We start from the raw sequence: 22,483 nt of genomic DNA on the forward strand, positions 1-22,483 counted from the left end.
GTTTCGCTTTACCGGCGCCACAACTGATAAGCTCGCTGCATTGGGGCTTACACAACAGACGATGCTTCGGAAGACGCAGACGATGTTTCGGAAGACGCAGGCGATGTTTCGGAAGACGCAGACTTATCGTTGATTCCCGTCGTTGTAAGGTTGGGATTGCTCTGAAATGGCCTAGCACGAGCTCGTACGCTGTATTGCACTCTGCAATGGTAGTTTCAATTTCATCCTTTTCCTATGTTAGTTGCGGTGCTATACTAGAGTCTAACGGTATCAGTACTCCTAATTTGCAACAGCTTATTATTTTTACGTGTAGGAGAAACCACACACCCATCACAGAGCCATATATCAATCCCCCCAGATGCTATCTACGCGATAGATGCTGCCTTAGAAGAGTCTTGCCCCAGCTCTAATTCAAGAATGACAGACTCGATGAAGGTTGTATCGCAAAGCTGAACGTCGAAGCACGCATCAATTGTAGTATTCACATTTTCTGAAAAGCGACCCAGGATCAAGTATTCTCAATGAGAACTCATCACAATACCTTGTACAGCAATAACATCCGTCATCGCATCCGAGCTCGGAGGGACGACCAAGTTGTAGAGGTCATTCGGAGATGACAACAAGTGCTGAGCATAGTCTCATCAAAATTCTAGACAATGCTCACTTCAGCATTTGTATCAACATCTCTATCCATTATCGCTTCACACCAGGCAATGTCTACCATGGCTCGGCTCAGGTACCCGCCTCCAGGCCATGTCATTAGTGTACGAGGTGACGCCACCGGTACATGGCACTTGGCCGATGCCGAATTCTTTTCACAAAGGCCTCGAATGAATATACAATTGGTTCAGAAAATCATCAGAATTGGAAGCATTAAAATGAGAAAATGATGGAGAACAGGAAATAGGAATAATAAAAAATCCAAGTGCAAGCGCTACGAAAGCCGGACACAATTGAATCGCCGTCGGCTTCCTTCAGGGACCTTTATCAACCCCACAAACGCCACCAAAGTAGAGCTCGGGCCTGTGCCGGGGCTGGAAGTACTTATACCTAAAGACCCCAGTCACCGGGAGCTCTCGCTCTCTCTTGCTTCTTGCTTCTTTAACAGCTGGAAACAGCTCCAGAAACAAACAAATCTTTTTGATCATGGACGAGAAATCCAATCTGCCGCCTTACGACCCGCCGGCTCACGGCAACTACACCCCGCTGCCCGCGCCGGGCACGAGCTCTCGACGTCTGGGCGGCGGCGGCGGCGGCGGCAATCGCATCCGCCGTTCGCGGGCCATCAAGCTCGTCACCGTCGCCTGCCTGGCCCTCATCGTGCTGTCCCAGTGGAGGCAGTCGTGGTACGCGGAGCGGGCGGCGCCCCGGCTGTCCGCGGCGCGGCTGCGCGCCGACCTGGCGACCTGCCAGAAGCTGCAGGCCAGGCCGCGGGACCCCATCGGGCTCGGGCGTGAGCGCAACGCCCGCTACGTCGACGGCGGCCGGCCCACGCTCATCAGGAACGCCACCATCTGGGTCGGCGAGCCGGTCGCGGGCACGAGCGAGGCCGACGCGCGCGCGGGCAAGGGCTGGGAGTGGATCTCGGGGGGCGACGTCTACGTCGAGCACGGCCTCGTCCGGCGCGTGGAGAGTGACATCGCCGCGGGCGCCCTGGCTCCCGGGACGGTCGTCGTCGACGCCCGCGGCCGCCTCCTCACGAGCGGCATCATCGACATGCACAGCCACGCCGGCGTCGGGCCCCTCCCCGGGCTCGGCGGCGACGAGGACACCAACGAAATGTCCGACGACGTCACGCCGTGGGCGCGCTCCATCGACGCCATCCACCCGGACGACGTCCAGATCCAGGTCATCAAGTCGGGCGGCGTCACCGCGTCCCTCGTGCTGCCGGGCTCCGGCAACAACATTGGCGGCGAGGCCTACGTCGTCAAGCACGCCGTCGGCCGGGCCGACGGCCGCAACGAGACGTCGGCCGCCGACATGCTCGCAGACCCGGACCGCACCTGGCGCTACATGAAGATGGCCTGCGGCGAGAACGCCAAGCGCGTCCACGGCGGCGTCGACAGGTCGCCGTACAGCCGCATGGGCGAGTCGTACCGCTTCCGCCGCGCCTTCGAGACGGCCCGCAACCTCGTCGTCAGGCAGGACGACTGGTGCCGCAAGGCCGCCGCCGTCGGCGCCGACAGCATGGACGAGTACCTCCCGCAGGATCTGGCCTGGGAGTCGCTGTCGGCCGTCCTGCGCGGCCACGTGCACGTCAACACGCACTGCTACAAGATTGCTGACCTCGAGGCCATGGTCGACCACAGCAACGAGTTCGAGTTCCCCATCCGTGCCTTCCACCATGCTCACCAGACCTATCTTGTTCCCGAGGTACGTACACCGGAAACTCACAACTCTGGCGCCGTTCAATGCTAATATCCTCCCCCTTTTTTTTCTCTCTCTTGTCCCACAGATCCTGAAGCGCACCTGGGGAGGCCGCGCGCCTGCATCCGCTCTCTTTGCCGACAACATGTACTACAAGGCCGAAGCCTACGTCGGCTCCGAGTACGCCGGCAAGTACCTCTACGACGAGGGCCTCACGCCCGTCTACGTCTCGGACAACCCGGTGCTCAACGCACAGCACGTCCTCTTCGAGGCCGCCAAGGCCTACCACTGGGGCTTGCCCTACCACGCGGCCCTCGCCAGCGTCACCTCGGCGCCGGCCGAGGTGCTCGGTCTCGGCCAGCGCTTGGGCAAGGTCAAGCCCGGCTTCGACGGCGACCTCGCCCTCTGGGACTCGGACCCGCTCAGCGTCGGTGCCGCCCCCGTGCAGGTCTGGATCGACGGCGTCGCGCAGTTCTCCGACCCCGTCGAGCTCGAAAAGGACCACCGCGGGCCCATCCGGCCCGATGCGAGCCTCGCCGAGATCCCTCCCGAGGAGCCCGTCGTTGTTGAGTCTGCGCTCTTCACCGGCGTCACCAAGGTGCTTCTCGACATTCCCGAGCACGCCGCCGCCGTGGCCGCCGCCGAGGCCCTCGGCAAGCCCTTTAGCATCGCCGTCCACCGCGGCAAGATCTCGTGCGTGGGCGCATGCACCGTCGGCGGCGCCGGTGCCGCCGACAGCAACGTCCAAACCGTCGCTCTCAAGAACGGCCACCTCCACAAGGCCTTTACCGCATACGGCAAGCTCGGTCTTGTCGAGATCTCCAGCGAGGACTCGACCAACAACGGCGCCACGGAGGCCTTCACCCGCGCCGTCGACGGCCTGCAGCTGGGCGGCAAGGTGCTCGGCGTCGCGGGCCGCTACGGCGTCACCCGCGCCGTGTCCCCGCCCCAGAGCCCCGTCGGACCCTTTGGCGTCAGCACCGCCTTTCTCACCACCGCGTCGACCAGCCTCGAGCGCGGCGCCGTCTTCGCCAGCGACGCCGCGGTGCACTACACCCTCGACGTCGGCGCCAAGTCCACCGGCAAGAGCTACGCCGAGCTCTTTGGCGAGCTGCGCCGCAAGCTCCTCGACGCCGCCGCCGCCCCGGCGACCAACAAGGACACCGGCAGCGCCAGCGCCAGCGTCAACGCCAACACCACCGACGCCTACAGCGAGGAGGCGTACCTGCGGCGCGTCGTCGCCGGCGACCTGGTCCTCGCGCTGAGCGTCTCGTCCGCCGACGGCATCGCCGCCGCGCTGCGCGTCAAGGCCGACGTCGAGGCCGCCACCGACGCCTCCCTCCGCGTCGCCATCGTCGGCGGCGCCGAGTCGCACCTCGTCGCCGACGCGCTCGCCGCCGCCAAGGTCGGCGTCATCCTCACGCCGCTGCAGCAGCTCGGCAGGGAGTGGGACGCGCGACGCGCGCTCGTGGGCGCGCCCCGCGACAGCGGCACCGTCGTCGACCGGCTCGTCGCCGCGGGCGTCGTCGTCGCCGTGGGGCTCGACGAGGAGTGGCGCGTGCGCGACCTGGCCTTTGAGGCCGGCACGGCGTGGCGCAACAGCAACGGCCGCATCTCCCAGCGGGACGCCCTCGACCTTGTGTCGACCAACGTGTACGGGATCCTGGGCCTCGAGGAACCCGAGGAGCACGACGGCGCGCACTTTGTTGTGTCCGAGGGCGATCCCCTCGACATTGGGGCGCGTATCAAGGCCGTCGGCGCAGGACGCGGCAAGGTGTCTGTCTTTTAGAGATGTAGTATCTGTCGATTATTTGTTTTAAACAGTTCTTTCATATAGTCTAATTTGCATGCATGCACACGATACACAGATCATGTATGGTGAGACACCAGGACAGTAGGAATAACAATCCAAACTTCAATTCAGACGAGCAAGGTGCCACGAATTCATCGTGCAAAAACAAAAACTGCCCATAAGCCCTCATGCAATAACTCATCTAATATGGAAAGAAAAGAAAAGTCTTTTTTATCATTTAATCTGAAGCCTCGTGAAAGTAACAGCCGTTGAACAGTCATGACAACATGTCTTGTTTTCCACATCACGGGGGGAGGACAGAATGCAGCAGCTCTTGTAGTCAAAACTCCATCCTTGCCGACCTTTCTTGGGGGAGAAAATTATAAAAGGAAAGAACAAAGGTGTACAGGAAGCGAAAAAATAACATAAAATGAGAAAAAAGCATACGCAAGTCATTGACAGGGTGTACCGAACCTGCTACTCGTCGTCAAAACAAACGCCGAAAAATTTCACAAGTAGTTTCATCAAACAGTACACTGGCAGAATGTTTATTGCCAGAAAGGACAGGCCGCGACATGATTCATGAGACAGCATCATGGAACAGCGCTATTGCGATCCCTCCGGGGTCATGTTGCCGTTGGGTGGTCGAGGCAGCATACTGTCGCGATTCGTGCGCGACTGGCTGCCCGTTCTATTGTGCAAGGAGACGTGGCGCGACAGGCGGTCCATGGTGGGGGTACCGGCACCTTCGCGCGTCGGGATAGATCGCTCCAGGTACTTTCTGGTCGGCGCCGGGCTCGATCCTGTCGGTGCAGCTAAACGGGACGTGTGCGCCTCCGAGACCAGGCGGCGACGTGATGTCGCGGACGACACCACCGATGAGGTGTCCAGCCTATCCGGGGCCTCCACTTCAACGGCGTGTTCGTTGGCGGGTTGGTAAGCCATGGTCACGGTACGTCGCGTCGGGGATCGGGACAGTGGTTGGTCCATGTCTTCAGCAGTACCGCGACGGCTCCGAACTAAATATGTGCTTCTGCGACCGTCCTCGGGCTCTTCGGTCATAGCCCGACGGGTTCTCGACAATACAGACTCTCTACCGTCTTCGGGATCGTCTTGGCGAACCTGACGTGTACGAGAGACGAAGAGAGACGAGTGGCGGCTGAGGCCGTTTTCGCTGGGCAGTGTGGTGTTCGGGGTAGCATGCAATGAGACCGGAGGGCCTGCTCCGTGAAGAAGAGAATTGCGGCGTTCCTCGAACCTAGACAGAACTCGTGGGTTCGCGTGCGACAGCGGATTGTTGCTCTCCACTACACTAGAGCGTCGAACAACAGGCAAGCCGCTACTTTGAGACTTGGGAAGCGTCGGCGTTGAGGGCGTGCCGGGCGTGAATGTTTGCGCCTGTTGCTGACTGGTGCCAACTCGGTAGGCAGCATCATCATTGAGAGCGATACAAAGCTCAGCGAGGCTTCGGCAGACAGTCTCGGCCTTGCGTCGAAGCTGGCGATCGGTGATGGTGTTCCCGCTGCCAACGGTGCTGGCGCCGCTAGAGATCGGGCCATGGCCCACGACCGTAGACAAGCCGAGCGCATCCTGAGCGACACAGTCCAAAGCTCGATAGACGTCAACACTGAGGTTCAGCTTGCAGTTGGCCAGGGCATTTTGCAGATTCGAATAGACATCTCTTTGTGTCGAGACTGAAGTCGTCTCATCGGTATGGACTTGGACCAGACGCTTTGGTGAGGTTGAAGCCGTCGTCGCCGTGGTGCCGGCGGTGACCGGGCGCTCGTCTGACATCTTCACCACCGCAGCATCAGATGTAGACGGCATCTTTCCAGTAATTTCCAGGCGATTGATTCTCGATTTCAGCTCATCCAGCTCATCCCATACTGTAGAAGGCGCCGTAGTCGACGCTGTGGATTCGGTGCCTTCGACACCATTTTGCGGCTCTAGGGCCTGCGGTGGGGGTAAATCAAACGAGCGAACCAACGGTGAGGAATTGTATGTTTTGGAGTAGTTGTACGCAGGACCCGTCTTATAAGATTGTCCTCTGCCGGAAATGGGCGGTGTGCTCTCGGTGACAGAGGAACGGCGGCGCGTATGGCGGTAGTTGTCCGAGTTTTCATGATAAACGGGAGAGCGCGAGGAGACGGGAGGCGGGCGGTGCGTGCGGGGCGATGGGGTAAACTGGCTTATTGCCTCACCAGGATGAGCAGATGCAGCCTTTTCTCTCCCTATGGGGCGATAGTGCAGGATACGAGATGTTTGACTCGTCTGGTCATCCTCCAGGTTGCCCAGATACGGCCGCTCTTGCTGATCAGACAGTCTACGTCTCAGCTTTGGCGGTGAAAGCGGCTGGTAGGAAGTGAGGTTTGTAGAGAGCGGCCGGCGATGCCAGGAGCGATGTGTGGCAGACACCGGGCTGTACGTGCCGTCGGGCGTTCGGCCGTTTGCGGTGCGGTTTACGGCATCCTCGCGGGCGATGCGTAGAAAGACATCGCCGGTCTCCTCACCGCCAGGACCTTGACGGCCTGAGACGGGCGGGGTCATGAGTCTAGACTGCCTATCATAAGAGCCGGCCGTGGCAGCGCGGGCAGAGTCTTCGTCGTAGAGGGGAGCGCCAGCGCTCTCGCCGAGGTCGTAGGGGCGGGGCGTAAAGTTCATGTCAGGGCTCTGGAGGCTCTTTCGGGAGCCCGAGGAACGAAAGGAACGGATGGGAGGAACACGGGTTGGCGAGGCGTTTGCGGGCAGAGAGCCGGTCAGCGAGAGTCGGTACGAGTGTTGTTGAAAGGAGCGCCGCCGGGGTTCATCTGGAGTTGAGGAGTGAGCGGCTGTCTTGAGAGGCAGAAGCTGTCTGGAGCCAGAAATGAGACGAGGCTGGTAGTTTTGGTAGTGCTGCTGCTGATGCTGGTGGAGAGCGGCAAAGCTGGCGTCGTGGCCAGCGCTATCGAGCAAACGGCTGGTGATGGAAGGAGGCGGGCCGGAAGAGGTCGAGACGCCCTTGGCGCTAAAGGAGGCGGGCTCGCGGGAGGATCTCGAAATGAGGCTCGAGTGAGAGGAAGAGGGAGAAAGTCGGGAATCAGGACCGTCCGGCGGTTCGGGATTCGAGGACCTCCGGAGGTAGAAGGTCTGGGGCGGACGGGAGACGTCGGGACGCGGCCCCTGATCCGAGTAGGCTCTCGGACGCGGCCTGGAGGTTGTTGGGAGGTCAAAGGACGAGGCACGATGACGATGGCGACGATGAAGGGCAGGACTGGCACAAAAGTTGAACTTTGCGTCGGCGGAGGGCGACGGTGCCTGAATGTCTTGCCCAACGCTGGATGGAGGAGAGGAGCCCGGCGGGGGCGATGTGCTGCAATCGTCGAACGAGATGGCCGAGTCGTCCGACGGGCGGCGAGGACGGCGGGCGGTGACTGGGGTGGTGACGGCAGAAGCTCGGGTTGAAGGACGGGAGGTGCGGTCGATGGCGGCGGGCGCGGCGAGCGACGATGAGGCACGCGTTCGGAGGTAGGATCTAGGCTGTCGATGGAGGAACGGCGAGGCCGAGGACGGGTGGCACTGGGGGTCCGTCGAGGTTGAGACAGATGAGACGGTTGGCGAGACGGGGAGGCGAGTTTTGGCGACGCGGACAGCAGCAGCTGCTGGAGCAGCTTTCGTTTGGGGGCTTGACGAGGGAAAGACCTCGGTGGCTTCAGTCGCTACAGCGGCTTCAGTGGAGCCTGGTCGAGAACGGTGACGTCCCCGAGGCGTTGAAGTTGGACCCTGCAGCGCTGAATCGGACTGAAGAAGCGCTGAAGTTGAGTTTGGAAGAGAGGGGGAAGCCTGTGATGCAGCTGAGCCGGGGCGCGCTGAACCCCCCGCAGGGGCCTCGCAACGATGGCCAGGAAGCGCTGGAAGCCCTGAAAGCCCTGAGAGCCCTGAAAGCCGGCCCACCGCAAGCCCTGACGGCCCTGTCGGCCCCTGCTGCTTGCCCTGTCCAGCATTTCGCCGGCCTGGGATAGCGCTTCCAATAGCCTGTGCGGTGGCAGCCGCCCAGGTGCCACTGTGAGCCCCTCTAGCCCAGGGCCCCGCTGCCAGCCCAACCGTTTCCGTCATGGGCAAACCCGCTTTTTCCACTATGGGCAAGCTCAACGTGACAATCGTCCGGCAACGTCGTCGTCGTCCTTGGCGTAGATAAGATGCTGCAATCGTTTTGGAATTTTGAGTTTGTGAGTGTCTCGGTCGGAAAAATCAAAGAGGGAAGGCAAACCCTCCTCCCGAAGCTGACAGCTGAGTTTAGCTTTACCAGCCCGTGCGGTCTTTCGTCTCCTGGGTGGTGCGGGGAAAAGCCACCTATCATCAACAGCAAACGCTTGCACGACCTCTGTCCAGAATCCCGTCCTCCCTCGCAACTTCGTCAAAAGCTGATGGCTGTTGAACGACGGCAGCGGCTAGGCAAGGAGAAAATGGCTGTCCAAAGAAGCCTGGCCAGCGTATCGCCTCGTTTTCCGGTGCTCCGTATTGTCTAGCCTCGTGGGCAGGCGCGAATCGTCGTGGGTGATGTGACCATGTACTTTGAATCAGGCTCAAGATGGGTTGGGCTCTCACCCCGACAGAGACGCTCGTCAGCAGACAGCTGTTATTATCGACTCGTGCAGTGCCTTGTATGCGAGTCGACGTAATAGTACCTATCGATGTCGATGCCTGCCTTGCCTGTATGCATGCGCTGGTCAGCTGTCCGTCCAGCTGTACCTGACGGAGGCCTGTCGTGCGAGATGCGCCACCCAATACCGATAGCGAAACGGGTACTATTAGATCAAGCGAGCGAAACGCGCACAAGGGCACGGGGCAATAATGAAATGGCAAAAAAAACTTGAGGTGAAAAGCGCAGCAATTGCGACCCGAACAGAGTTAAAAGAGAAAGAAGGGGGACCTCGGCCGTTCAAGACTCTCTTGCTGTGACTTTCCACGCCATCTCGGCTCCGATCAGCCAGGGGGGGAACCGGAATCACGAATTCTCGCAGGACTAGCTCCTATTCTTTCTTTCTTGTTCTCCGCAGTGGCGCACGCCGCCAACAGTCCAACAAGATGGGCCCAGGTGGCCGAGGTCGTGCAAACTTGCCAGGGACTCACTCACATTGTTACCCAGTACCCAGAACAAGACGACGCCGCCAGCGCACGCCGGTCAGTCAGACAGACACCGAGACGCCGCCCCTTCTCCATCCAGTGTCTCTCCCAAAAACCGAGACATTTCTCCAGCGTACTAGTCTTTAGCCCTGTGCAGCTCACGGACGGAAAAAAGCAAAATGCTACGTGTACGTCAATCAGAGACAATAGACAATAGGCTGCCTGCCTGCCTACACACACGCCGCAGTATGACGGACAGGACGCATGGGCATTGCAATGTGATAAGTGACGGACCTTGCAGCATAATAGTACAGTGCGTAGCATAGGAAAGATATCATACGAGATTCCCGGGTTCACAGGCTCCGCCAAGGTGAGAGGCAGCATCCATCGGTAGTCGAGACTGCAGAGAAGGAGGAAAAAGCAACCAGGAAATCGACGACTCGCAAGCAGAGCACTTTGCCAGTAGCGTCATGCAATGGACTGGGTCGCCCGTCATGCACATCGAAACGCTGCTTGCCCATCCAGGGTGACAGCCTGACAGGACGCTACTACCTGCTGGCGTCGACCGGGGGGGGTTCACGGGCTTGCTGTCCTGCATGTGGACGTCGCTGCGCCTCAGTAAGAGCCAAAGCACGAACAAGAAGACGGCAACCGAGGAGTCGATAGCCTTGCATAGGATTAAAGCACGGGAGGGCAAAGGGCAATGGTATATTCAACGCCCGACCCGACGTCGCGGGACGTGCCGTGCCCAGAGGCACACAGTTTCAATGCCCGTCGCTCCCCCATGAGCTAGGCAAGTTAGCTTTCCAAGCGAACTGCATGGAGCGATCGCTCCAGACGGACCCAAGTCCACGTTTCGTTCAAGCTAGAGCGCTCACGCTAGTCTGTGCTCTCCTTCTGGGCAGTTTTGGGTAGATCAAGCAAAGGGCCGGGCCAAAAAGTAGTTGCTTTTACCCGTCCCCGACTCGAGATGCCTTGTTCGGCTTATTAGAAGAAAGAAGAATGAGAAAAGGCCCCAACGCAAGAAGGCTCTTTGACGTCGTCCAAAATAGACACTGTCAATATCAAACAAAAAATGTGCGCCACTATGCAGATGTACGACTTGCCCCCCCCTCCGACTACTCCGTAGATGGCATGGATTCAACGCAACTCGTTACCCTCATTCCTTTTTTTTTGTTCGACCAATTGCGGCTCCTTCACCCGCCCGGGCTCATTTCGAGGCGTCGCCACATGCTGCGCAGCGCAGCAGCTCGAATCCACCTGCGATATCTGCAGTTGTCCCATGCCTCGTCACGAACATGGCACTGCCCGTCCATCACAATTACCTGGCCTCTTTGGGCTGGTGGTTGAACCCCTCCCCCCCCCCCCAAAAGAGGTAAAAGCCATCTTGGTGAAATGCCCACCTACTATGTACAGCCGCAGCTCCCAAGTGGCCGGCCGTAGCCTGAAACGGGCCCCATCCATGCCTGGTGCCTGGTAAACTGGAGCAGAAAAGGGCCCCCTTCGTACCTCGCCCTCGATATTGAGCAGCAGCCCATATATATGGTTTGGTGGGCAAGTGGGTTTGTGTGGGCGAGATGGCGTCGCTCGCTTGCACTGGTCTGCTTAGTTCTTGATGCAGGTCATAGGGGTCATTTTTTTTTTGTTGGGGCTTTGCAAGAAGAATGCCCATCGTTTGCCCAGCAGCCAGTAAACTAACCCAGTAACTACTTGCTTAGCTGCTCAACTACTGCAGCCAAAAGAGGAGGAGCAGACAAACTGGGCAGGTCCAAAAGCAGGGACAAGTGCTACTTAACAATCAGATTTTGGTTTGGACACAATGCAGCCGGTTGGCAAGGGTCTGTCTCTCTGAGAAGAGAAAATGATCAACACCAGAGCATGTGCATCCAACGTGAGGCTGCAGGTAGCAAAATGACGCATATGCAGGTCAAAAGGGGTATTGTCTACTCCATACACATGACCGTAATCGTCAGTGGCTCATTGTCCGCGAGGAGAATGCGAGATGAGAGGGCTGCATGAGCTAACTCGGTGGGTATAACAATTTTCATCGGCAGTTTTTTTCTCTTTGTTTGAAAGCGCAGCCGTGCGGCCATCTACCTTGGTAGCCTCGCTGTGTAGGTCCGATTAATGGCCGGGATGATGATCTCTTGTACTAATAAAATGCAATCATGGACTGAGTGTGCGACCGTAGTCTCATGGGCTGAGATCCGGCACAAGTGAGTAGAGGTAGCGTAAGACTCATTCAACTGTTGTTATATTCAATTCTCAACCCTTTCTCTATACGTTATATTCGGCAACAGAGACGAGTCAACTTTTATGAGCCGGTCATTTTTGAGCGGAACGCACGCAAGCCGTGTTGGTAACCTACCCTATACTATGTTGTGCGGAAATGCACCAACAGACGCGGGACATGGCTGGAGCCGATATAGGTGTAATCAAGTTACATTTTTCACCAAGTTTGCCTAAAGTCTCTTTCTTTTTTGTTTCGGAGAAGGGAGACAAGAGCAAAAAAAAAAAGCACTGCAACGCTCGTTGCTTGGCTCTCATTTTCCCACGAATGAGCAATCATTGCAATTCCTTACGATTTTATCACTGCCAGAGTGGCCATGTCTTGAGGTAGACCACGGGAACGGTAAAGGATGACGATTACATAGTTTCCATGCTCAGGCACATATGCCCAAATCCAAGCAATATCAACCCACCAAACAAGAATATGCATAGACTTCCCGATCGTGTGGCGACGGCATAACGGACCAGCCATGTTGTCTCCACGGAGCCTCGTGCTGATGTGCTCAGGCGCGATGATTATATCCGATTCGTTTTTTTTTGGAAAGACATCAGACTGCAGCGAAGCTATACGACGCGTCGGATTCAGTCTTTCTTTGTTTTCTCTCTCTCTCTCTCTCTATCTTTTATTTTCTTTTCTTATTCTTCTTCTTCTTCTTTTTTTTTTTGGTAGAGTGTGTGAATAGACAAAGACAAAGGCAAAATGAAGGACTGGAGGTGGGCTGTTTCGTTCCATTTTAACGCCGCTCACAAGTATAAACATGAGACATGAAAGGACTGACTGGCTGGTGAACCAGGTGGTCGGGTAGGTAGTATGCAGCCTCGCCAGCGTTTCTCTATCAGAAAAAAAAAAGAGGTTGCGTGCTGCCGCAGCAACACCGTCACGACCCTTGGACCCTGGGGGGGCAAAGAAACAACAACAACGACGACGATCAAGCATTTACATCCACGCCCCCCTTTCATTTGGTCCTTTTATATGCGAGACGAGGTCAAGGCCGTACCGCCTTGCCGGGATGAACCGTCGAGTGGTGGCGCGTCAACCACGTCCAATGGCACAATGTACACCAGAGGATGCATCTCTATAGAACGTAGACGAGAGAAACAAAGAAGGGAAAAAAGAGGACACGATCATTCAGTATAGCTTCTTTGCCATCTTTCTTCTTCTTCTTCTTCTTCTTTTGCTTGAAAAAAGATGCAAGACACAGCCTAGTCCCCACGTGCTCGTCGCGTTTCGGTGGCTTCAATTTTTATTCTTATTTTGTTCTATATAACAAAGCCACGTTGGCATCGCGACGCACTGGCCAAGCTCTGAATCCAAAACAGGGTGACCCGATGTGCCAAAAGACCAAGATAGTTGACAGCAAGGAGCAACCTAGAAAAAAAGGTTAATTTGGGGGCTCATGGGAAATGACTGGTTTCTTCTATGACTAAAACCCGCTCAACCCCCCCCCCCCCCCCCTCCCCTCCGCTCCCCTTGTTGGGGGCGGTGTTGATGATGATGATGAAAATATCTGGGGGAAAGGGGAGGGGGGGCAGGGCGATTTGGGTTTCAGAATCGCAGTGGCCGAGTTTCGTGAAGAAGGACAAGGCGGCGCGCGGCGATGGAAGCCACACGGGGGGGTGGTTGGTCCGTGACCAAGGCTGTACCTATACTGATACTCAGTAGATTAGAACATGGGGCGATGGTGATTGCTCTCTCCACAACAAACCACGGGTTGGCCTTTTGTTGTTGTTGTTATTTTTTGTTACATGTACTTGAATAATTCTTATTTGGGGGGGGGGGGGGGATTCTTTTCTGCTCGCCACGGCACGGCACGGCGGTGGGCGGCGTGCGTCGAAGACGGACGGCCGAGACGGACGGGCAAGACACAACTACAACTACAATTACAACTACGAAAAAAAAAAACGGCCTATGTACTCCGGACTTGCAGATTTATTACCCGTGTTTGACTGGACTGAACGTACATCAGTCAGCCTGCGACGGCGCCGCTGATCTCGGCCCTGCAACCACCAAACTCCCCACTCCCTCCCCTCCCCAAGGTGGTCCAAATTAAATTGATAATGCATGCTCTTATATGATGATATGACGATGTAAACCCTTGTCCCGGCGGCGACCTCCCCCCCCTTTTTTTGTATTTTAACAAATCTTGGCTTTTCGTTAAACCTCCATTCGGCTTATGCCATGGAGATTACAACAAAAAAGCAGGGTGTATGTCTGTGTGTGTGTATGTGTAGGTGGGGGCGAGAGAGATGTGCGGCGCTGCAAAAGGGCGGCGGCGCAGGCGACGGCGCAGGCTGCGCTCGGCGGCAAAGGGAGGATGGTGATTGGCATGCGTGCGGGACAGTCCGGCTATAACGCTGCGGGTGAGGTTTATACTGAGTGGGCGTGAAGTGGTGGACAAGTCGCCGGGCCGAGCCAGCCAGCCAGCCAGCCAGCCAGCCAGCCAACCAGTCAGCCAGCCAGCCAGCCAGCCAGCCAACCAGTCAGCCAACCAGTCAGCCAGTCTGTCTGTCGAAGGGGGCGCGCAAAGGGCCGCTTTCAGAGGCCAACCATTCGATACCCGGACAGCCAATGAACTGGCCCGGACGAGTTGGCCGTGTGAATGTGGTGGACTTGTAATGTGTAATGCAGTATGACCAAGACGGGCCACCCGCTCACTACAGACTGTCCCTGTCATAAAGAGCTGGCCCGGCCAATGACAAGGTTGAGTTTGGGCGGGAGAGGGGCAGAGGTGGCTGGAATCTGTGCCTCGAGCTTTCTATTCAGGCTCGTACGATGGAATCAAATACGCGAAGCGATACAGCTTCCAAGTTGACGATTGGCAAGGGGGCGGTCATCGTGTTGGAACAAAAAGTCTACGAGGTAGGAATGGGTTGATAGGTGGACGGCCCTCGCCGCCTGTATTTGGCTTCACACAAACACAAACAACATCATGGGTGCTTGGCGTATGATTGCAATGATCTTCCACACGATGGGAAGATGGGGGCATCAATCAATCTGTAATATGTCATCTGTACGGAAGCGTTGTACTATCGAGGGCGGCTATATCGTAGTGTCAATGGCCGAGGAGACGGTCAACCACGAAAAGGCGGCGCTCTCATCCGAGGCAGTGGGGTGCTGTGATGAGTGGTTCCCCCGTTATGGTTAATTCGAAAGACGACGGATGTGCGCACGGGATGAGTCTCGGACGATGGATCTTGGGGGCCTTGGCTGGCAAATAGGGCGGGTAACAAGGGGGGGAGTTTGACACACGTTTCACGTCGGTTTGCAGACGTTGCTGGTTTGCGATCGTGGAACGGTTACCGTTGCTGTGGTTATTGAGGGCCTGACCAGTCATGGGAAGGGAGGGGGGGATGCAGCATTGACCTTGAGAACTGGGAACGGTCTTCCGATCATGCAACTCGAAACCGGGGAAGGAGGGCCGGCGGCCGGCGGCCGCCACAACGACGACGACGACGACGACGACGACGACGAGAGAAAGACATACGAAAAGCGTTGGTATATAGGATTTCAAAGGATTGGCGAATGAGGATCCGAGGCCGGGATTGCGGTCCATGTGGAAAGTTGAAGGCACCAGCTGAGAGGCGAGAACGAGAGGCTTGGCCGGCGCTTACCGTAGCGGGCATGGCATGGCATGATGAGAAGAGGAAGAGGGCAAAAACGAAAGCATGCCATCGAAAGAAATCGTCAAGTATGGGGTATTCGGTTCTTGAGGGGAACGAAGTGGCAAAAAAAAAAAGAGTGGTCGGTGGTGCGAGTGCCTTGTCCGGGATGCCCACTCGCCTTTCCCACCCCTCCCCTCCCCTGACAACTCTATTTGAAGCACGCGCGCGCAAAGTAGTGTGAAGAAGTGTTTGGTAGTCTGGTGGCAAGAAGGCAAGACGAGAGATTTTTTTTTTTGCTGTTTCAATATGTTTTAAGAGAAGAGGGGGGGCAAGAGAGAGAGAGGGAAGAGAGAAGAGAAGGGGAAGATGGATAGAGTGTGGAAAAAGGAAGAGATCGAGGCGAATTATATTCAAAAGGAATAGTATCCGTATGCGGAAATGATGCTTATCATTCACGGAACTAAAAGAAAAAAGTGGTGGAAGTCAGGATAGTGTGATATAGGCCACGTCGAGCACGGGGCTGATTTGCGAGAGGATTATACTACTCCGTAAAATATCAAAATATATAAGTAGCGAGTATACTTGGATTACCAGTATTAAAAGAAAAAAGAAGCCGAAACAAAAGGCAAAAAAAAAAGGACAGAGAAGCAAGAAGCAGCAGATACATGTAAAGAGGATAAAAGTAACAGGTATGAGTAAAAAGAGTACGGATACTGGTAGCTTAGCTGGGGAGGGGGGTGTGGACGAGGAGGGTTCGAGAGAATGGGTGTGATTGGTCAGAGCGTAGGCGCCGGGGCGGGGGCAAGGAGGGGCCAAAAGTGGCTTGCAGGAGGGGGGGCGTGATGCAGGTTGTGTGGGAAGGAAATCTATATTTAGCAGCAGGTGCCAATTCTTTTTTTTTTTTTGGCACAAGAGAGAGAGAGAGAGAGAGAGAGAGAGAGAGAGAGAGACAAAGAAAAGAAGAGTCTGTCCGTGTCGTGCTGTCGTTGAATGTGCTGTGCAGCAGGTACGGGAGAGGGGCGGCCGACAAGAGGGACTAAAAGGGGAATACTGTACTCCGTACGGTGCTGCCCTTTTGGCTTGGCGACATTGGACAATTCAGTTTGCCATTTTACATGCTATTACCAGTATTCCTTGCCTGGTATGACTGTTGCTGGTGTGCGTCTGCAGCTTGGTCTGTCTCGTGACGGGACCAAGTCAGCGCGGCCGGAGAGGGAGTGAGAGGGAGGAGGAACCTTGTTCTTTTCTTAGCACATGCAAAGTAATCCTTGCAGGGCCCGGCCCCCCTGCAGTGTGGCCAAGCACATACTGGTACTGGTAGGCTGTAGGCTGCACTGGCGCTGTACTGGCGCTGTACTGGTAGGCTGTAGGTAGCAGTTGTGCAGGGGGAGAGGGGGGGGCTCTCTCTCCTCTACTTACTTGCCAGTAAATACCTACACAATCCCAACTGGGCGCTTGCTCTTGTGCATGGGCAGGTAGGCCACATGGCCACCTACCGAGTACTCCTCACTGAGTCCTCAGTACTCCGTACTGAGCAAGGCCAGGAACCTTGGCAAGTTTCTCAAGCACATCCAAGTATCCGCACGAGGTACAAGAAATGCACTGTAATTTGGCCAAACGGTACTGGTGCCTGGCCCGGCCTGCGCCCCACCCGCTGTGCTATTTTGGTCTCGGCTGGTAAGTACTTGCAGGGGGGGGGGGGGGGGACCAGGAAAAAGAGATTAGCAGAAAAGTAAGTAGCTTGGAGATGGAGAATGAGCAGAACCTTGGGAAGCTAGGTAGCATCCATGCATACCTGAGGATCAACAAAGTGCCCACGTCGGAAAGTGAAGAGAATGTAATAGTACGAAGGGCAGATGGGGGTTCGGGAGTGGGCAACTAGAATCTGTAGGCTACTTATTTACGATGCTTTACATTTCGAATACAAGGAAAAAATCGTAGTCAACAAAAAAAAAAAAAAGTCCCAATCGTTTTTCTCCCCTTCAATTCGTTTCAGATGCCGCCGCGCGCTGCCTCCCCCGGAAACACAATCCTGGTCTACTTACATCAGCGCTTGCGTTCAGACTCTGAAAGGCTGACTGGGGAACTCAACCCCCCCCAGCACCAGCACCAGCACCAGCAGCCGCACCCGCACGCACCAGCGCAGCAACAGATTCCGTCGCAGGGCAAGAGAGACGAGAGAGAGAGAAGAGAGGAAAATGAAACGACGAGGCCACGAATACATACTTTTCATGTTGTGCATCGTGATGCAAACCCCCCAAAAACCTCTTTAGCTACTTGCACAGTCCAGCCCATCTTCAAAGTACGTACTTTTGCTAGACGTGCCTGTGCTAATAATAAAGCAACTCGGCTCGTGGTTTAAAAAAAAAAACATGGGTTCGCGACTCCTGCCAACTTGTACCTCCATGTACCCTCCTCCTCCACCTCCTCCTCTACAACAGAGGCGTTGGCCTGCCAGAAACCGACTTGTACTTGTTTGGCACCGCCTTGCCGAACCCCCCTTCCCGTGCCTTAGCTGATAGGTACCAACCTACTCCGTGCAGTCTCCCCCACTCAACCACTGTACCCAAGCCACCTAGAAGTTATCAGTAACAGTACTGGTAGATGCCCAGCTGCCTGCCTCCCGGTCTGCCCAGCCCACAGGTACTTACCTACCTGACACCTGGGTTAGTGCTAAGTAACCTCGCAAGCAAGCTAATCTGTACAGGGCCCTCATCCACTGTGGTGCCGCCACCGCCTCCCCTGTAGACCTGTTTTGTTTTGGCTCTGCAGAGGAAAAAGAGACGCCTGCCCTTCGCGCCAACCAACCAGCCCCAGCCCAGGCCAGCCCAGCCTAGGCCAGCCCAGCCTACCAGTAGACCAGCCTAGCATAGCCTAGCCCAGTCCTCCCCAGCCAGTCCAATCCAATCCAATCCAACCCACAACTCTCTCACCACCCACTCTCACTCCCACTCCCTCTTCCTCTTCTTCCTCCTCCTCCTCCATACGCCACCCCCCCCTTCTCCCTCATCCACTCCTCTTCCCACACTCCCAAACTCCATCTTTTTTCGTTCTTCTCTTCCTCTCCTCCCAGAAACCCATCTTGCCATCTTACCAACAAAGTCGTTCACCACTCTCGACTATTCGGACAGGACAATCCTCCTCTCCTTCTCCCCTCTTCCTTATTCCTCCCTCTACGGAACATGCGTTGACAATAGCTTCTTCCCTCCCCCTTCTTTCACCTTGTCTTTTTTCTTCTTATTCTTTTTCTTCTTCTTCCTTTTCTTCTGCTCCCTCGTCTCTTGTTCCCGTTCGTCTTCTTCTCCAGCGCCGTTCCGCCTGCGTAAGCCTTTGTGTCTCTGGTCTCGCTCCCGCATTCGACTCGTCCTCTAGCCGCCCAAAACCGTCGTCCTGTCTCACTTGGCTTCATTCCGTTGCGATTTCCATCGCCCGCGACAGCCCTCCCTTGCCTACGCGCCCACGCCGTCTTGCTTGCTTCGCTCTTCGCCCCCAGCGCCTTGTCGAACACACTCTCGCTACGTCTTCCGTCTACCTTTGTTACCGGCCAGACAGCGAACCCTCCTCCCCCCGGCTCCCCGACCGAGACCGTCTGTTTCCCCGACGAGACACGCGCTGCCTCCAGTCTCGACTCTTCAAACTAGTCTCGTTCATCTCCAACTCGTATCCTTCTTGTCGCATCGACTTGTTGTTCCACCTCTGGCACCCGGGACACTGCCTTTTTCTTAATCTGCGCCTTGCGCGGCCCAAGTCTCGACGACATTACGACGCTCATTCCCGTCACTCACCACTTTCCTTTCACCGTCTACGCCCGCTCGGTTGTCGTCCTCGGACCCAGCAGGACTGTTTTCCTCCGATCGACGCCTCTGCGACTAGGGCCACACACGTTCCCTTCGATATTCCGTAACCTTGCGCACCGAGACGACCGCCTCGAATTGTCGACCCTTCCTCCTCCCTCCATCTGTTTCCTTTGACACGCGCGCTGTCGGCATCTGGTACGAAACCATGCCGTCCGCTGCCGCCCGTCGATTGTACGAGGATCAAATACCGACCTTCATGTCCGTGTTTGATCTTGACGCGGATACCATTGGCGACTCGGATACCGTCACCGTCCTCGATCCCAAGCTTGCCGGCATGGACTCCAAACCCGTCCTGCCCGTGCCCGCACCCGCGCACGATGGCGCCATTCACCAGGACCCAAACCACAAGCACAGCGACAGCACCTCGACCCAACTGTCAGAGTCGGCCGACTCTTCCCCCACCACAACACTATCCACCACCGATTCCTCACCTTTGACTGATCGATCGCCCTCGTCGTCCCCAGACTCACCCGTCAACGCCAACCTCATTCCTCTCAACAACTATCCCAGTACCACGTTTGGCGCCCTTCCCGTCACCAATGCTTCCGCCGGCCTCTTCCCCCCGGCCGACGTGGCCGCCCTTAGTCGACCCATGACCTCTCCCGCCCCTCGTCGGCCCCGTAACATGAAGGGCCTCTCCATTCTCCCACCCCTCGCCGTCACAACCGTGACCAAGCCTTCCCTTGCCGAGCCTGCCTCGCCTTGTTTTATCAAGCCTCAAATACCGGCCATGAAGCGCAAGCCCAGTCAGCTCAGCCTCCGCACCAACACTCAGGACCTGTTGCGACCATGCCTCGAGGTTCCTCCTTCGCCTGCCATGCCCCCGATTCTTCAGCGCCGCGCCCTCAAGCACTCCACCTCGACGCCACATATGCTGAGCATGATTAAGCCGTGTCAAGCCCCGACGCTCCCGCCCCTGCCTTCCTCGCGCATGCTTGAGCGCAACGAATCCGGTCTCTCCGAGGTCCTGCGTCCCATGAAGACGGGCATGCGCTCCTCGTTTGACGCCGCCATTACCGAAGAAGATTCGCCCATCAAACCACAAATGGCTAGCCGCCACGAGTTCGAGCCATATGACGAGAGCATCAATAACGAGGATCAAAAGTCGCCCACATATCCCAATGGCCCCATTGCCATTTACGAAGACAATGTCTACCTCTATCTGGAGCCTACCGCCGAAGAAGCCTCCAAGTTTGACGTCGTCTTCAATGTGGCTCGCGAGGTCGAGAACCCCTTCGAGGTGCTTCGGCGTAAGCAGGCCGACGAGCTCGCCAGGCAAAAGCAGCCAGATTCGAGCCCGATCCCGGACACAGCTGTCACTACTGCCAGCTTTGCTACCGCCTTCGAATTTCAGCCCGACGATGGTAGCATCGAGACACCCACAACGCCCAAGGCCAACCCCCTCATCAAGACCCCCGAATATGTCCACATCCCGTGGGATCACAACACGGACATTGCCCCCGACCTGATGGCTCTGTGCGAATCCATTCACAGCCATACCAAGCAGGGCAAGAAGGTTCTCATTCACTGCCAGCAGGGCGCCAGCCGCTCTGCCAGCTTGATCATTGCCTATGGTCTATATCTCAACCCCGAACTGAGCGTCAATGACGCCTACTACGCCGCCCAGGCCAAGAGCCGCTGGATCAGCCCCAACATGAAGCTCATGTACTCGTTGCAGGACTTTCAAAAAGAACTCTCCAAGAAGCGGTCGGCCCCCGCCTCGTCCGCTTTCCGTCCACGCACGGGCCGCAGCCCCAACAAGCATCGCCTGACATTGTCGGCCGATGCCATCGACGTCTCCCCCAAGGAGCCCTTGTCCGCGCCGCTGCCCAGCGATGAGGAAAAGTCGAGGGAGGAAATGCTCAAGGACGGTAGCAAGCGTGCTCGAGGGAACTCGTCCCCGGGCCTGCAGAGCGTATCCCCTGGGCCCGCCTCTGCGCCTCTGACTTTTTCTTGGAAGAATATCGAGCCCTTTGCCCCGACAGAGGACGACACCGTCAGGGACACGGAGCTGCCGGTGCCGCCAATGCCGACCATCGCTGCCCCGGCGCCTCCCATTCCGCCCATGCCGACCGAGGCGCCGCCACCCATCCCCGCGCAAGCCTTTCTGCACCTCGGCCAAGTGCCGCAGCGACCCAAGTCAAGCATGAGCAGACCCGAGCCTAGCTCCAACAAGAACGCCGCGTCATGGCTAGACAGCTTGCAGCCGCCGGTTCCTCGACCCCGGTCTAGTGTGGGCATGAGGGCGCTTCCCCTACGAAGCTACCAAGATCAGATGCCGTCGGTGCTTGATCCGCGCGCCCTCTCCACCACGACACAGACACAAACAGTCCATCTCCCGACAACACCCTTTGACGAACCCCCGCTGCTGTCTCCGCGCGCCGAGACCATGACGAGTTCCCTCCACGACTATCCTGCATTCTCTGGATTCACCGGCATGCAACCCATGGACACGTCAGCAGCTGCTCCCGCGCCCGTGGAAGACGGCCTGTTCTCGCCACGAGCCACGACATTTCCACGCGAGGCGACGTTCTTCTTTGGTCTGCCGGACCCGACAGTTGACCCGCGCAGCCCACCAACGCGAGGCGAGGCGCCCATTATCCGATCCATTGATGACCTGTTATGAGAAGATTCCCTTGACGATTCGGGTTCAACGCCCATGTTACATACACACCACCACCCACCACGCCGTCTGGTAGAGCAGGATTGCTGGCACATTTCCTGCCATGTTACCGTACATGCTACCGTTTACATGTTCCTATTCAATACACTCTCTAATCCAAAGACACCCTCCCTTCTTTTTATAATTAGCAAGGCACCGTCCAAAGTATTTTACTCGTTTTGCATCCGTCGGCGTTGTCCGCAAGACCACTGTTCCCCCCGGCCTTGGAGCAAGACACGGTGATGATGACCTCGACACTTTGGCATCTCGCAGTCTGTCTCTCTCTATTTTCTCCTTTTCTCTCTCGTGTGCGATACAGTCACCCGAGCCTGGGAAACGGCGAGTTTGTTAATCGAGGACACACTATTGTCTACTTTTTGCATCCGCTGGGGACAATTTCTTTTTGTTTTTCCCTTTTTTTTTACACCATCAAAACGAATGACTATACTTTTTTTTTCCGAAACTCATTTTTGTCTCTTGCAGGTGCAAGGGCAGAAAAAAGCGCCATCGTTGATAATTCTCTTTTTCATTTTTCATATAAACATGTTGGAAGTATTCTTGTACGTCGGTTATTCTCATGGGAGGCAGTCGGTGGTAATTTATGGTTTTTTTTTTGGTTCAAGGGGGGACAAGAACATGCTTTTTCATTTGTCGTTTTTTTTTCTGGTAGGGCAGGCAAGCAGGCAGGCAGGTAGGCAGGCGTGACAGATGATTAAATACGGACAATGATGTCTCACACTACGGAGTAGACATTTTCAATACACACACACACACACACACACACACACACATCTAAAGAAGAAAACAAAA

General features: G+C 56.4%; 3 protein-coding genes across 3 annotated transcripts; 2 read left to right on the forward strand and 1 right to left on the reverse strand.

Moving 5' to 3' along the window:
* Nucleotides 1–1,146: 1,146 nt before the first annotated feature.
* On the forward strand, nucleotides 1,147–4,156 carry V2A60_005832 (uncharacterized protein; the record flags this gene model as incomplete). Its single annotated transcript, XM_083257139.1, has 2 exons — nucleotides 1,147–2,373; nucleotides 2,456–4,156. The coding sequence occupies 2 exons, from the start codon at nucleotides 1,147–1,149 to the stop codon at nucleotides 4,154–4,156; spliced, it is 2,928 nt and encodes a 975-aa protein (XP_083113265.1).
* Nucleotides 4,157–4,765: 609 nt separating this feature from the next.
* Nucleotides 4,766–8,139, reverse strand: V2A60_005833 (uncharacterized protein; the record flags this gene model as incomplete). The annotated part of the gene is made up of 2 exons (XM_083257140.1): nucleotides 4,766–7,854; nucleotides 7,938–8,139. The coding sequence occupies 2 exons, from the start codon at nucleotides 8,137–8,139 to the stop codon at nucleotides 4,766–4,768; spliced, it is 3,291 nt and encodes a 1,096-aa protein (XP_083113266.1).
* Nucleotides 8,140–19,156: 11,017 nt separating this feature from the next.
* On the forward strand, nucleotides 19,157–21,637 carry V2A60_005834 (dual specificity phosphatase; the record flags this gene model as incomplete). The annotated part of the gene is made up of 1 exon (XM_083257141.1): nucleotides 19,157–21,637. One exon carries the CDS (start codon nucleotides 19,157–19,159, stop codon nucleotides 21,635–21,637), a length of 2,481 nt encoding a protein of 826 aa, XP_083113267.1.
* Nucleotides 21,638–22,483: the final 846 nt, after the last annotated feature.

This window comes from Cordyceps javanica, chromosome 3 (assembly GCF_051103115.1).
Source record: "Cordyceps javanica chromosome 3, complete sequence".
Taxonomy (NCBI): domain Eukaryota; kingdom Fungi; phylum Ascomycota; class Sordariomycetes; order Hypocreales; family Cordycipitaceae; genus Cordyceps; species Cordyceps javanica.